General features: G+C 34.2%; 1 protein-coding gene across 1 annotated transcript in view; it reads left to right on the top strand.

The window, feature by feature from the left end:
- The window catches only part of LRPPRC (leucine rich pentatricopeptide repeat containing), a 99138-nt gene that overhangs the window by 42302 nt on the left and 40166 nt on the right, over positions 1 to 16670 (top strand). Inside the window, exons 20-25 of the mRNA XM_054397067.1 lie at positions 418 to 531; positions 1734 to 1864; positions 3340 to 3425; positions 5045 to 5249; positions 12846 to 12970; positions 13605 to 13711. Of these exons, the coding sequence (XP_054253042.1) occupies positions 418 to 531; positions 1734 to 1864; positions 3340 to 3425; positions 5045 to 5249; positions 12846 to 12970; positions 13605 to 13711 (768 nt within the window). The remainder of the gene's footprint in view (positions 1 to 417; positions 532 to 1733; positions 1865 to 3339; positions 3426 to 5044; positions 5250 to 12845; positions 12971 to 13604; positions 13712 to 16670) is intronic.

Genomic DNA, 16670 nt, shown 5'->3' on the forward strand with positions numbered 1-16670 from the left:
TCATGCTTATAAATTATAACCATCCACTTGAATGGCAGAAATTGTATAAATCTATACTGCTTGTAATGGTGGAGTGTCAAGTCTTTACATCTCTGATCGTAGCTCAGTGGAGATGGAAGAAGAAGCTGACTTCTATTCCTTCCTTTCCCAAACACAAAGAACCGAGTGTAAGAGAAATAATAATAATGTTGACCTCTGTAGATCTGCTGCTTAATGCTTTTTTTTTTTACTATATTCTGAATCAAATCTTCAATTAGTATGTACTATCTAAACAGATAAAAGCACTTTAAATGATGAAAAAAAATCCTTAGAGTATTAAAGAGGAGAATTATTTTGCATGTCTTTTATTAAAGCAATACAAGTTGTTCAGGGAAGGGTGTTTTTGCAATTGACATTCTTTCTGTTACTTCCATTTAGAGTGTTAAATCTGACGTGTCTGCTTTGGAGAGGAAACTGGAAAAGCGAAAAGCTGAAAACCAGCCTGTTACAGATGTCTTGAAACAACTCATACATGCTCTTTGTGAAGAAGAGGTATCTTAAGCAATGCAGAGAGAACTGGAAACACACAGCTGTATTTTAAAGGAACATAAATGACTGCATTGTGGAAAGACATAGTTAAGCAAAGACAAGTGCAGTGCTTGAAGTTTCATGGTTGATGCTTATAAATCAAACATAAGTACAAAAAAGCAATTAAATCAAAAGGTTAACTAATTTCAGCAACACCTTGAATGGCATGTTTTGGGGTTGCTGAAGTTTGTTTACAATAATCTGCAAAGTGAATGATAGTAACAGCTGTGATAGGTTTATCATACATGCCAAATGTCCTTTCAAGCCATGGCTCCGGTCTCTTATATCTAGATTGTCAAGCAACCGATACAGGCACTAGTCATTTGCAATTCAAATATTACTAGATTGTTAATGCAGGGATTGAAATTCCATTTTCCTGCAGGAGGAAAGCTCTTCTGAGATAAAGGGTCTCTTGCCTTCATTCGGCAGGCGTCCAGCTGTAGTTTACATTCATTTAGCGTGTGTCTGTAATTTGTGGGGTATCACCACACTTTTATTCAGTTTCTTGTTCAGTATGATCATGCCTATAAAGCTGTGCATATACAGGAGCAGTAGGAGTCGTGCAAATGATAGCACAATATTCTGTGTTGCCAGAGAGTACAATTTAGAAAGTGATTCTCAGCTGTCTGTCTGTACAGTTTTTGCATATGAAATAAGAGTAGAAGTAAACACCACTGTAAGTTCAAAGTGGTCAAATATATGATTAGCAGTGTATTAAAAAAAAAAGCTTTCTGTGGGATCATTAAGTAGTTCCTTATTCTTTAGAAAGTATTCTAATTCTGTTTGGCAGTGTAGCAAGTGAAAATCGTTAAGAATTCCAAATAAGTAAGAACTATTTTAGAATTTGGGTTAGTCATGTTTACAGTTTGTTTGGATTAAAAGGCAAGTCTTGGCATTGAAACCTGGTAGAAAAATAAATATGAAGCAAGAAAATGTAATTAGAAATCTGCTCTCAAGTTAATCTAAAAGATGTTTTAGAAAAATATTAATTTCTGCCAAATAACTTTCTACTCTTAAAATTTGCTAATGCATTGCAGCCTTGTGTTTTCAGCGTAATCTTAAACTGAAAGCACTAAAGCAGTCGTTTAACTGCACGCTGAACATGCAAGAATCATGTCATGCTTCTTTTCCCTCTAGTTCACATCTTTGCTTTGTTCCTTTTTTAGAATATGCAAAAAGCCCTTGAAGTGAAAGCCAAATACGAACCGGACATGGTTGTCGGTGGCTATGCAGCCTTAATAAATTTGTGCTGTCGACATGATAATGTAGAAGAGGCAATGAACCTGAAAGAAAAAGTGTAAGTACACCGGCACTGAAACATGTCACAGAGATTTATGCTGATACACAGACCTTGTTGAATTAAGTAGGTTGAGTATTAACCCCCTCATCCATTTTTAATTAGTTTTCCCCACCAATGTATGTGCATTTAAAACCGTCATGGGTGTGGTTTTTTGAAACAAAAAATTTGCTTTGTATAACTGAATTGTCAGAAGCAGCTACTCTCTATGGTCCATAATTTTAATTCTTTTCTTTCTTTTTTAAAAAAGAAATGCAAATTACTGTGTAAGATCTACTATTTTAAACATACACAGTGTCAAAATTGAAGTTTATCTTAAAGGAAAAAAATGTACCTGTGTTGTATGTTAGAAAGCACCTACAGTGTATTTAGAATGTGCTGCACAATGTATGTTGCCTTCAGAATAGCAGTGTTTGAGCGAACTATTTTAGGACTCAGCAAGCATTCTGCTTTCAGTTTTAACTTTCAGAGCTTTCTATCTTGACTGTGAAAATTAGTTCCAAGCTTAAACATATACTGCATGACTTATCCTAGAGCAAATTGTTACAGATCTTTGTTTGCCCCTTCCCTTTTTCTCATTAAAGCCTTCTTTCAATCCAATGCTACAGTGAATACAGAACAAGTTATGTCTTACTTTCCAGGTTTTCTCTCTCATATGCACTCACAAAGTATTTGCTTTGGTTTTGCAGTAGGTTAGTAAGCAGGCATTTATTACACCATGCTAGAGTTTGAAATTAGATGAAATGATTGATCTATGAATATCAAGGTATGTTCTGTTCTGCAAGTAATTGTAAGGTTTGGTTTTGGCCATAGTACCACTTGCACACAGTGCCCATAGATAGCTAGCATGAAGTAAAGTTGTCTTCTAGTGGAGCTTTTGAGCTTCACTGCAGCAGCATGTTTTCACTTGCCTGCCTCAAATGTAGCATAATACTGCTAAGGAGTGAGGAGCAATTTTTTAAATTCTTAAACAAACAAACAAACGAAAAAACCCCAACAAAACCCCAAACAACAGAAAAGGAATTAATTACAAAACTGCCCGGAAAAAAAAATAAAACAAATACATTGAAAAACTAAAAAAATAATTATCTTTTAACTAGTTAATACAGGCAAATATTTTCGTATTTTTTATTAAAAATAATATAGCCCTGCCGTGGCCATGTGGACTGACTTTTCTTCCTAGGCTTATGTGAGATAACCTGTTTTATGCAATAATTACCAAATAATCAAACCATTTCACTATTTTAAATGCAACTTCCAGGCTTTAGGGGTAGGAAGGTGTGTGTATAATAATTTAAATTATGTTTAAATGGCACATCTTTTAAAGTCTGTTAGATTTTTTTTCTTTTAATACTTACTATAACTTTTAGCTCTCAGTACTGTTGTTTTGTTATGTAGCTTTAAAAAACAGTCTTAGTTGAATCCATGAACCATGAACTTCTGTTGGTACAAATCCTTAATGATTTAATTTCTAGCTTCCCTAAGGATTCACCTGTTGCTCTCGACACTGGAAAGTACTTAGCACTGGTAGAAGTCTTGGGAAGGCATGGTAGAGTAAAAGGTAATCCATTTGTTTCATTGTGTATTTCTGCTATATAATAAAGGTATCTTGCCTCAAGAAAAAAAATGTGAGTTGATATTAATGGTATATCATGTTCTGAAAAGTGCTTGAACATTTTGCATACAAATTTGCATGTGAATTCAACCAGAGATGCTTGGACAGTGCAGGCCATTAGTTTTAATGGATTGGCAAGCTTGTCATTTACATTTGCACAGCTCAGTGCTTTTTGCTTTTCTGCAGCTAGTTTTTATTAGCATTGCTGTTTGGATTGAGTTTGAAGATCATGACTTATGGCACAAATTGCGTATGTGCCTAGACTAATGGCTTTGTTTTTGCTTAAGAAGGTCTGAAGGCTGAGCATAAAATCTATAAACATAACCTTCTCATAAGAGCCAAGTACTGCAAAAAATCATGTAACTTTATAATAAAGTGTATATTTTTCTATTAATATTATTTTATATTACTGAATTTTAAAGTCCAATCTGTCAAACTGTCCAGAAGTTTGGGCTTTAATGAATGTTCTGCAAACTGCCTCTTCTGTAATTCTAGATATTTGCATTAAGCTGTTAAGCTTTTAATTTCTGTAATTTAATCTAATATAATTCTGTAATTTACATGATTAGGCTGATATTTAAAAGAACTCTAGACTGTCATCAGCTTCTAGAGGTGGTTCTGAATAGCGGATTTTATGATTTTGTAGAAGACACTAACACTATACAAACATAGCCCAAATCTAGCTGCAAAATGTTACAGTTTCAGATAAAACACTATTCAGTAAAATAAAAAAGCTAGTGTAATTTTATTTCTTGTCAAATCTTTCTTTGAAATTTGTTTTGACCTCTTACTAAGCTTAATTTAAGAAAAACAGAAAAGTTGAGGTTTCCTGAATCATAAATCAGATGATGACCAACTCTACATTAAAGCAGTTTGAAAAGATTAGGCTGTTTTTAAGGGCATAAATGCCCCATAGAAAATAAAACAATTCATAAATGTATCCAAATGTGAAGTGGTCAAAACATTCTGTCCATGCAGTAATTAAGAACATTATAAAAATGCACTTATTCCATATACGAAAATGTATGTTTCTGCCTTGCTAATGAAGCTTAATGAACCTAATGTTTTAACATGCAGTCTGTTAGAAAGCTTTCATTGGCTCTCCTTGGCTAATTAGTATCGACATAGCAAACAGGCCCTATCGGTATCAGACCATTAGTCTGGCTGTATATACAGTGTAAACATATCTTTATTATCTGGCCTTGTGACAAGCCATCTGCTGAAGAAACAATGGAGTGATTTAGCAGATGTTAGCATTGAATGATAAAAGCATCCATTTAGTAGAATCTTGCAGCTATAGGGCAGACTGTACAGGGTTATGTGGTGCAGAGTGGGCACACAGTTCCTATCTATAATTTGTAGTCAAAGTTGCAGCAAAATGATAAAACCATGCTATTGTGGATTTATAATTGTAGTCTCGTTTAGAAATGCAAGTAGTAATTAACTTGAAATCGGCATTATACACCAGAATTTACATTCCTGCTGTGTTTGAAATGCTGTTTTAATAGCAGTTTGTTTTCCCTACATGAAATTACCTAAGGGTCTTTTGTGTTGTTTCATTGTAGATGCTATTAACATTCTAACGGAGATGAAAGAGAAGGATGTTCCTATCTCAGACAGAACAGTTGCATCTTTTTCCCGCATTCTTAATGCTGCTGCGATGCGAGGTGAAGTTGAAACAGTCAATCGATTACATGAGACTATTGTGAACATGGGGTTGGCAGACGCTGCTGTCCTTCATTCCCCTTTAATTACAGTGCACCTTGAAAAGTAAGTGGCGTTTGGACTTTAGATGAAAGAAGTTGCTATTATTTATTTGTCTTAATATGACCTGTGTATGCTGTGTACACAGCAGCTAACACATGCTTGAAAGTGCTCTGGCACGTAAATGTGCACGTATGCATGTGCACATATTACTGAAGTGATCTAGGAAAGGTAATCAATGAATATATTTCCATCAATTGTGCATCGTGGTCTCTGGGAGCAGCAGCTATGGTTTATGGACACACCAGAGATCCAGTGGTTATATATTGAAATACGTTTATTAATTAGTTGGCTCTAAAGTCTGTTCGACAAGGTAGCTATTCAAAGTATGATAGGTATATTCTCAACTCATGTGGTTAAGTAGTATGTGTTTTCCCATTAAAACAGTATTATTTTGCTGTGCCATCCAGTACGTTGCTGGTGATTTGAAGGATGGTTGTTGTACACCAAAATATTTTTAATTCATGTGATTCAAATAATTCGATGTTATTGCCAGTAAACTGCTGTGTTACTGGATTTAAAATGCACAATCTGGTTTGTCTGTGATGATTTCTTTCTTCCATATATACTTTTAAAATCCATTAACAGAGAAAAGGAAGTTCATTCTGGCAGGAAGTATCTGTAATTCTCTGTCATGTTCCTTTGCATAAGTTTTCATTATGAGATGTGGGACATTTGAGCTTTTAAAAAAAAAACAACATTGTTTTTTACTAAACAGAGCCATGAGTCTCTTCATTTCTTTTACAATACGCACAATCCTTTTATTTTTTTCTTATGTCATTTATGTAGTTGCTGAATTGTAATCTTTCAACTACAGTGATAAGCGATTTCTTGCTGCTTGGTTCATGTGTATACCCATGAAACAAGTGATCATTTCATAGTTTCACCTAAGTCAGCCTCATATTAACATGTCTGTTGGCTTGCCAAGATTTTTGAGTTTTGTAAATATTCTGGGTATGCAAGGTCTGTAGAATATTTTCTGTATTCAAAATTGTTGTTAAAAAGATATAACTCTTGGTAGGTACATGTACATTGTCTCCTAAAAATAATATTTTAGAGGAGTGGTCAACAATTAAGAACAGAGCATGCATCCTTTGAGTCAGTACCACTGCCTTGGTTGCATCACTTGACAAGCCAGATGTTTGTGTAAATTAACTGCAATCACATGTAACTAATGTATCAGAACAGTAGTTGATATGCTTTGCAGTGTACAGTATGAGCAGCCACATTTTATATAATTGCTTTATGCACATTGACATGCAAGTTGTACATGGTGCTGCTTGGATTCTTTTCAATTGAGAAGTGGTATGTGATGATGTAAATAAGGATGTGGTCATGTGTAGATGCAAAGAGGGGCAATCAAGAGTGCTCTTTTAGTTTGATTCCACAATAGTTTGGATTATAAACTTATAGGAAAGTTTTACAAAACATCATTTTAATATATAGGGACTTCTTTTAAAGGCCAAAGTAATTCCAGATTGTGGAAATGTATGGCCACAAGTCATTGGTCATCTAACTCTTAACACAGTTCATATATATATAAATGATGATAGAAAGTAAGCTTTTTTTCCTATGGGTTTTTTGCCACCTTATGGCTGAAGACACTTTCTTCCTCTCCAATGTTACAACACGAGAGGAAGCTTTTCCTGCATAATTTGCTTGGGAGGAAAAACTGAATTTGACTTTTTCTTCTTTTTTTTTTTTCCCTTTTGTTTTCTTTTTTAATTTTAGAGATGGTTAGAGTTTTTGGGAGTTATGAGTGACTGAAATAAGCGTTAGTCATTTCTTTCAGCAGTGATGCTTACTATTTGCCATCCTACATCTCAAGTACCATGTTGAAATGCTGTCATTTAGCTGCAGGTCATCCGTTAGCATGCCTCTGAAATTAGCTCTGGGTTATTTTTTTTTCCATGTTCTACAGCAGTGGTTGTGTTAGTGTTTTGTGTTCTTAATTTATTTCCAACTTTTTAACTGCTTGCAAAGGAATCTGTGATTTGCTTTTGAAGATTCCAACAACAGTAGGTGTAAAATGTTTTCATCTACCCCTTTCCTCTGTACCCAGTCCTGAATATTCTGAAATTCTTTAAGTCCTAGTACCTGTTAAAAGTAGCAGTTTTCAGCAGAGCATGGAAAACAGGGAGATTCACACTGTCTTTGGGATTTTTTTGCCCTGAGTACGTTTTGGGAGAACCACCCCTCTGCTTTCAATTGTCATCTGTATTTATGGCTGAACAGTTTCTCAAGCTGACAAAATCACATTAAAAATTGAGGCAGTCCACATGTGATAACTTGGTCTGTCATTCAAGGTGATAAACCTGCCATAGACAAGTATGACAGTTTTTAGTTCCTAAAATCTTCAAGGATGTGAAAAGCTTGTACTTTTTTTTAAAAGATGTCTTCTGAACTTCCAACTGCTAAGAATCAGACAATGTTCTGTTACCAATACCATATCAAATTTTTTAAGGATTGTAATTTTGCCTTTTACCTTTTCTGCCACCTGTCAGAAGAAACCTATTTGATCATGAGCCCTTTTACAAAACTGAAGAAGTTAGTAAAGCTAACTAACCTGCTTCTGTACTGTGTGGTACTTTGGTAATGACTGTTTACAGAATGATAAATTGGTGGATATAAAACCCACTCATTATTGTTTTTATGAAAACCAATTTCTGGACAACAAAAAATAGGGAAAAACCACCAAGGACATAAAACCTTGATGTGCTTCCTGTCTTGTCATTAACATAAGTTTGTTTCTGCTTTCTTTGAATAATATTACCTCTGAGAAAAGAAACAAAACGTCTTAAGGTTAGAAATTTACTGATTTCCAATATTAGAAGTGATCTTAAGCAGTGGGAAGAAAGAAAACTTGCAGGTAAACTGTGAAAACATTGTTACAGACTGTACAAACAAAGTAGTTTGTTGTGTTAATTCAGTGAATGCAGGCAGTTGATAACTGTATTTTAAATGATCAAAAGGCTATAGGTGGATTGAGTTTCTTGAAAAATGTGTTTTAATATTGTAACAGTAACAGAGTAATGTATACTGTTCAATACTGTCACAGTGTATTTTAATTGTTCAGTACGCTGGTTTGTGATTGATCTGATAAAACACATAAACCTGTTCTGTTTAGTTTCTTATGTAGTAGTTACAGTGTGAATGCACTGTCTTGAAAGTTTTCCTTCTGTTGTTTTCATGGAGTTAAATTCTCAATCATAGGATTTTGCTTGAGATGATTCTGTAGCACGTGCAAGTTAATTGGTATTTTAAATTTACTCTTAAAAATAAGCATCTTCTTTAAACAAGGTGGTATTTTTAGTGGGAGAAAAAGTTATCTGTAGTGAGGAGAAAGGTTTGTGGTTTTTTTCCTAATTTTTAGCAACTTTATTTCAAACATTTGTATCAGAACTTTTTATGTGTTACAATGAAATTAGGGATGTTTGGCACTCTTTCTTCATTATTGCAATTAGGAATTTAGCATCGCCAGTGGCAAAGGACAAAAATGTCTCACTTGCCCTATGGGGACAGGACAGTGATAAGATGATTTTTTCATCAAGGATCGTTGGGTCGTAATTAAGTTACATTCATGGCTATTGCTTTTTGAAGGATGATTGGTAAATGACAGGCTTCATGTGCTTGGTATGGACAGTGTTCACTAGGGTTTTTTCTCCCTCTGTCAGAAAATCCTGTTGAGTCTGATAATGTAAATGTGGCATTTTATTCTGAACAAAAGAGCAGGGAAATGAGCTATCTTGTCTAATCATTCAGTTGTTTAACACCGACTTCCAGTTTAGACTCAATTGGCTGGAAAGCACTTGACATGTGAAGTTAGTGCTGTTCGGAACGCATGTTTGAGTAAATTTTCAAGTAAGTGACAGCTAAATTGTACCTAGGGAAATTACAAAGCCTTCAACACAGTTAATTTTTTTGGGGAGGATTAGTTGTAATTGCAACACCAGTCTCCTTGAAGATTCCTTAGTATGGCAAATGAACAGAAAAACATTTAGCTCTTTCAAGAGCCCGTTCTCTTTTAACAGAATAATTTTTTTGTAAAGCTGATTGTACCTTGCTGAATTGCTTTCCCTCTACTCTAACATCTGCTTCAGATTTGTAGAGAGGGATTTGTTTTACCAGTCTACCCTCCACCCCCACCCCAGAGAGTCCCTTTTTTCTTTCTACCTCTCTAGTGATTTCAGGTTTGAGAGCTTTTCAATCAGTAAACCCCTTAGGTAAATTGCCACTTCACTAAAGCTTTATGCATAATGTTGCAGCACTTCATTCCAATTAAAATCAATATTTGGAGTCTTATTTTTATCAGACAGACTCTCTGGTTGGAAAAGTTTATTACAAGTAAAAAGGGGTTAGATTTAGTGCTACATTCTTGAAGAAAAAATGGGAGTGGCTTATTGGAATTGAAGGGGGATGTTATATGTGTGCATGTTATAGCCAGTCTTGCTGCAGAGTGTATTCTGAAAACACTCAGACATCTGAGTAATTTTGTCTCTACAGATACCTTTGTGTGAGTAAAATTGCTCACAAAAATAATATGGAAGATTGTGTCCACAATATCTTGGACTTTATAGGCACCCTAAACAGAAACCAAATAAAATCAAAAACCCTATGATGTCTTAATGCCAGCATCAATTTAGTTGAAAAATAATTGCCAAAGTAGAACTCATCCAGGATTATAGAAGGGCCAAGTATAATACCGTGATGACTGAGGTTCCTTCCGTCAGTCAGACATAGTAGTAGATCTTCTTTCAGAAGAACAAGTTTCAATGAGAAGCAAAATACACCACATTTTTAAGTGGAGCTGGTGTAGGTCCTGAACAGATAGTATTTATGAGTGACTTAAAACTGTAGTATCTGACCAGCTCAAAATGAAGTGTGGATCATCTGTGTTCACATTTTAAATAATAATAAATTATAATAAATTTAATCCAAACTGACACTAGAAGTAAGATTTTTCCAATATTCCTATGAGTATATTGGCATTATTACCTTTTTTGTTTCACTTAATCCAAATTAATTAACTAGTAATTTTGGACCAGGCTTTTAATGTAATAATTTAGTAAGTATCCTTTGGGAAGCTAAAAGGGTTACTACAGGAAGACTGCTAAATATTTTCAATTTAATGGCTGTTTGTTAGCTGAAGGTCCATATGTCTAAATAGTATTTTCTTAAAATGTGCAAATTTTTTTCCTGTGCAGGTTTTTGGTTTTTTTTTTTTTTTTTAAGGTAGACAGTAATAATAAGAAACATTAACGTGTTACTTGTAATCAACATATGGCGCCCTACCTTAAGTTCCTAATTTTCATTCATTTTCTAATGGTATGGTAAAACCTGCTTACAAAAGTAGTTGCTGGTACTTGGAATTAACTGTTGTTTGTGACAATTAAGCAATACTACAGGTTGTTGCATAAATCGTATTAAGTAGAAACATAAGTTTGTTTTCTTTGAAGTAGCAGTACAATTGTCTTTGTGGAGGCTGAACTTCTATGGCTTTTATTGCTTTACAATTGGTTATTGCCAGTTTTATTATTTATCTGTTTTATAAACCCTGTCTGTGTTAAACTGTGGGTGACTGATTGGCTGCTTGAATGCAACTGGACAAATATATCAGATTTAGATTAAAAACTAATGTCTAGTAAGTTAGTGTACAAGCTACCGACCTCCTTAAATGTGGACTTATTCAAGCAGCTTTGACCAGTGAATACCAGTAACAAGTACATTATTTCTATTTTTGGTTTTTTTCAGTTCGTTGCTTGCTTTTTTCTCTTCATATACAGCCTTTAGAAGTGTACATTTCGATACCAGAAAATATTCCTTTTTTGAATGACACTCCAATTATTCATTTATTGATATCTTTGACCGAAAAACAGTCACTTCAATCCTTTAGGAATACGGCTGAGACAATACTATGGCTTTTTAAGCATCAATCTGAAAAGCTAGGTTTATCATGGGAAACTTTAATTTGAATGTATAAATGTTGTTGTGCCTCCTTAGAAATTGTCGTTTTCTGTAAAACTGGGGTTTTTTTAGATGTTAACTGAACTTGCATCTAAAGCAGGAGAAAAATAATGATTATATAAAGCTTCATATCTGTCTGCAGTAACTACCATAGTATTTCTCTTTTATGACAGTAATCTAGCCTGCAACATCTACGTGCAGTTTTGAAATTAACCTGTAATTTAGTCTTCACCCCAAATGACAAAAATTCAAATGACTCCGTGGGGTGCCAGAAGATGCACTGTAAACAGGGCTCAGTAAAGGGGTTAAGGTAGAAATCCATCATCTTAGGTTCACTTTTAGAATGCAGATATTACTGAACCAAATTAATTCTTCCATCTTTTAAAATATTTAAGATATTACATGAAGATGGTAGTATATAGTAGTCAGTTCATTCTTTGAAAAAGCAAAATTTGTGCTGCACAGATTAGAGAGGAAAGGACATCTGAATGTGACTTGTTTTAACAGTAATATCTTTATTTGTTAAGGTTTCGTTGATCAATAATCAGGTTGATTCAGGAATGTAAAATCATTATTTCAAGTCGGTTTTATTATGGCCTTCAGCTGCTAGTGTTGAGTGATATTTCTAAAATTTTTTCCCTCACTGTTTTATTAATTGCATGGTTTAGAATGTTAATTTCTATTTATTGTTATTTTAAGATACTGATCTGATGTTTTTTATGACTTTAAAAGATGTTGTCACTGTATATATACAGAAAAATTTAGTGAAGGGCAGAGATAGCAAAAATGGAAATACTGTACTTGAGACTGGTAATTACTGTTCAAAGGCTCCTGAGTAAACGCATTCAAGGAAGCCAGCATACTATGTACTAATTTACTAATACTATGAATATCCTACTAGTGCTGTGGTTCTGTGACATGGATAGGCCAGCATAAAATTACAAAAATTACGTTTTTATTGCAGAAAATATATGAAAGTTTCTGACTGTTGTATGGTAGGCAAAAATGCTAGCCCTTCAATTGTGACAAAATGGAAGTCAACAGGTGATTGATAGCTAGTGTATTAAGGTGTAAAACAGATATAAAACAATCTAAAGAGTTGTGCTTCTCTTAACTCTGAAGATCTATGCTGAAATAAAAGTGCAGTGGAAAAATTTTTAAAGAGCTTAAAAATTGAAAATGTCCAGACAGAGACATTTGAAGGTAATACAATATGCACAATATTGATTATTAACAAGAAAAATAGAACTCTTAAATACAAGTGGAAATTTCCATTAAATTGGGAGTTTCACCACAGTAGTACGTAGCAGAATTTAAGAATTTTGAATCAGATACCTTTGGTTAATTTGTAGGTGATGTAGTCATGCAGTCAAAAATTACAGAGCTAAGAGGTTTAAGCATAAATCTGTAGTTCTGTTTTCATTTCTGTGGCTATCAAGTATACTTGGTACTTATTTGTAGGAAAACTTCAGCTGTTGTTTAAAAATAACTGTAGCAAGTTGAGGGAAAACAATACACTCTTGAATTACAGACTAGTGAATGAGTTTTCCTTGAAATTTTCAAAACTGAAGTGGATTGAGCATGGGCTGTTTCTACTCAGAATGTTTGATTTATTCTTGTTTTATTTCATTTCACAAGGGATGACATGTCTGCAGCTCTGGAAGCTTTAATCGACTGCTATAAGAAGTATGGTAAAGTTCTCCAGCTTCATAATGTCTACTGTAGACTGATAGAAAAAGGAGATGCTGATCTTCTGCAGAAGGGTAAGTTGCTGGTGGTCAAATCCTGTCTGGTTATATGGATTATTTTATGGAAGCCTTTCTTCCAGGATTTGAAAATCATTCCTTTCAACTGAAAGAGGAAAAAAAAGTTGTATTTGTATGTGTAACTTCAAAGCAATTTAAATAATACCTGCATTCTTCAGATTTAAAATTCATTTTCCATGTAGAAAAAATCTAATGTTTGATAGTACAGGATCAAGTTCTCAAAGATTGGTGCTAATACTTCTTCTGGCTGTGTATGCTACTGTTAAGGATCAACTTAATAGTAACACAACACAATAGTAATAGACTTTCTTGTTATCAAATAATTTGTGCAGTTAAGAAATCCTTTGTCCTCACTCTGTACAAGTGGAGAATGCCAATATATAAACTATTTTGCTGAACATAATTTAAAATCTATTGCAGAAAAAAATAAATGCTTTAAATATCCTCAACTGCAAAGCTACAGCAAACCGTGTAATAGGTTGTAGTCATTTCCTGTGTTTCAAAATTTTTCTCCTGTAGCCTATTTTCAGTTTCATGATGTTTGGAAAATGCTAGTATTAAAAATATTTGATGACTGTATTAAAATGCTTCGATATATTTAGTAAATTAATGAGTTTTATTGTTTGATTAGTTTCAGATTTTATAAGCAGAGAATATGGTGACATGATGGCTCTTTATGATCTCTTCTTCGCCTTCTTGCAAACAGGAAAATACAAAGAGGCCAGGAAGGTCATTGAGGTGGGATTTTAACTATAGTACTCTAATTGTGCAGCTATTTAGACTGTTAATTAGAAACATTTAAAGTTTTTAGCCTTTAATTAGACTTGTTCTGATTCATGTTAATAGAATTCAGTACCAATAATAATAAAAAAAAACACAACTAGCTTTATTTTATATAATTACCATTCAGAAGAGAGACAGTCTTGTATATTGAAATTGTTTCCTCACTTTTTCAAATTTGCTGTTATATATCAAAATGATATTTGCATATTAAATATCGGATTGTGGAACAATTAAATTAAACTGGCATTCCTGGGTGTAAAGTTGCTAATCCTCTTTCCGAAGGAATTCTTTGTTCTTAAAAGCACTGGAATTTAATTTGCTGCAGACCATGCTCAGATTTATTTGTAATGCTTGTCTACAAGTTAATCAGCCAAACAAGTGCTGTCTGCTACTGCTTGGCATTTAATTTAGCATTTCTTCTCTCTCTTTTTCAACATAGTAAGCAGCTTATAGGAAGTGGTAGGTGACAAACTTGGTCTATTTAGGATTAATATATTTTATCTAGACTTGATTGAAATTGTGCTTACTGAAATTGATAAGTCAAAGGGGCAGCTGCACACTCTGCCCAGATTGTGATTGTTTTTTCTTCTTAAAGTAGTTGTATGTTTTTAAAACACTGCATATGTTTTTGGTTAGTGTGTGGGAAGAGGTGTATTGCAGAAAAAGTAATATGTAGTCCTCATGGGGTTTTTGTTATGTACATACACAACTCTGTAGCCTAATTTTTGTTGTTTTCTTTTTTTCCCCCCTCCTAACAGAATGCATACTTTTCCTAATTTCCCCAAGAACATCTAAAATGCCAGTTATGCCTGTTTGGAATATCTAATAGAATTATTGTATTTAAAAAATCTTAAGATCTGCTTCTTTCTGTGATACAACAGTATGGTCTTGCTGTGGGATATGTGGAAATTGCTATGCACAATGTTAGAGAATTGATGTGTTTTTCTTTTGAGAAGGCTTTTTGGAGCTCAAATCTTGTAACACAAGAGAATAGAAATAGCAATATCTGATGGAAGACAACACTGAGGTCTTAAGTTCTTTCAATAGTGATTAAAGCTTATGCAGTAGGTAAAATGATGAAATCCAACATTTGTAAATGAAACAAAAAGAGTACAGCTTGTGCTTGGTGTGATTTAGCAACTATTTCTTTGATACTGGCACTTGATTTTTTTCAAAATTTGGACTGGTGGCTACAGTTCAGCAGTCATGAATAGGATAGTAAACATATTTTATGTTTGTTGGGGCTTTGAAACTTTTTGTTACTGTCTTACCGGGTGCCAAATTATCTCTGCAAATACTCAGTGTTTGTTGTTTGCTTCCGGCTACTAATTATTTATGATCAGACACTTAAATATAAATCTGAATGTCTGATATCTGGATAAATGGAAGTTTTCCTGGCTTTTTATGCTATTTTAAATAGGTTTTCGTGCCCTTATCCAAGTTCAATTAAGTGTGAATTTGAGCTTTGTATATGCTACTGAGAAATTTAATTTACAGGGCTACAGGCATTTAACTAGGACTAGCGTGCATGTATTTTACTAGTGGATGAAGTGGCACAAAGTCAATTCTTGTGTAGTATGTTGTATTTTAAGTCTGCTTTCATTATGTAACAATATGTTCAGAATTTTGGACAAGGGGAAAGTAACAAAACTTTTAAGTTGATGTTTTACTGAAGTAGAAAATAGTTTTCATTGTTTTGAACTATAAGCAAGTTAGAGCTTGCCTTTTGTTTGTTGGGAATTCAAAGCCTTAATTGGTATAATGTAGGAGTATAAGGTGTATGTGTTTAATTTTTCTGTACTCTAGTGGTGTTTATCACCAAATTTCTTGTCTTGTTAGTCATCTCAGATTTTCTTTTTTCCTTTCTCATGAAATAATATTCAGTGCAGATTGGCACCACTTTTTCTTTTCAGATGCTGTTGCCTATTACACAGAACATACTTTAATCATCTATTGCTGATTAGGGTGGTCAGTTGATTTTAGTGATACCATTTGTTTTGAAAGTATCTATGGAATTAATAAATGGTATCTAGAAGGGCAGTAATAAAGCTTGAGAAAAATTTCTTTAGGAGCTATGGAAATGAAGACCACGGAGGATATGGTCAATTAACTGGGGTGTTATTCATTGAAGACTACTGCCTTGCTTGCTCATGCTGTTTTTAGAAATCAGAGCTACACAAGATGCTTATGTGAAACGTAGGGACAACTGCTGCTCTGAAAAACTTTGAACTCAAAGCCCTAGGAATAAGAAAATAACGCTTACATCTCGATCTTTGATAAAATACAACTGGGTTATGGTAGTGAGAAAGGAAGACGGGTAAGATTTGAGTGAGGTAAAATAATTAGGTCAGACTTGTGCAGGTACATTATCCCAGTCATATATGCATGCACACTATATACATTTATATAAGCTTGTGTTGTGGAATGTTGTCAGAGCAAGAAAATTGAAATTTCTGGGACTCCTTTGTTTGCTGGAAGGATAGCAAGACTAACCAGAGAATGATAGAGAGCGAAAGCTGAATAGGAAGGAAATGAGACAAAAGAGAACAAGTAAACAGATGTAGGTGGTATTTAGGTGGTGTGAGTCTCTTTTGAAGCAATGCTAAGTGCCAGAGCAGCTGTGATTATGATTGGTGGAAGGAAATGCAGCTGAGTTCTAAGGCTTCACACAGATTGATAAGGTAACAGTTTGCTACTGTTAGAGTGCTTCGTTAAGCTTTTCAAAGTCTCTTCTCATTTGTTCTGTGGCAGGTAGCTAGAGAAGAAAGCCTCTCTTGGAAACAGTATTTCCAAACGAGGTAGCCTTGGCTGCTCTGTAAAGTAAATGTCTATTTTATTCTAGCTATGCCTGGAGACTCTTGAGCCCTTGAAGTTGTGCTGGCAGATGAATGTACTGGTAGATGGTCCCTTGCTT

This window comes from Indicator indicator, chromosome 2 (genome assembly GCF_027791375.1).
Source record: "Indicator indicator isolate 239-I01 chromosome 2, UM_Iind_1.1, whole genome shotgun sequence".
Lineage (NCBI taxonomy): Eukaryota > Metazoa > Chordata > Aves > Piciformes > Indicatoridae > Indicator > Indicator indicator.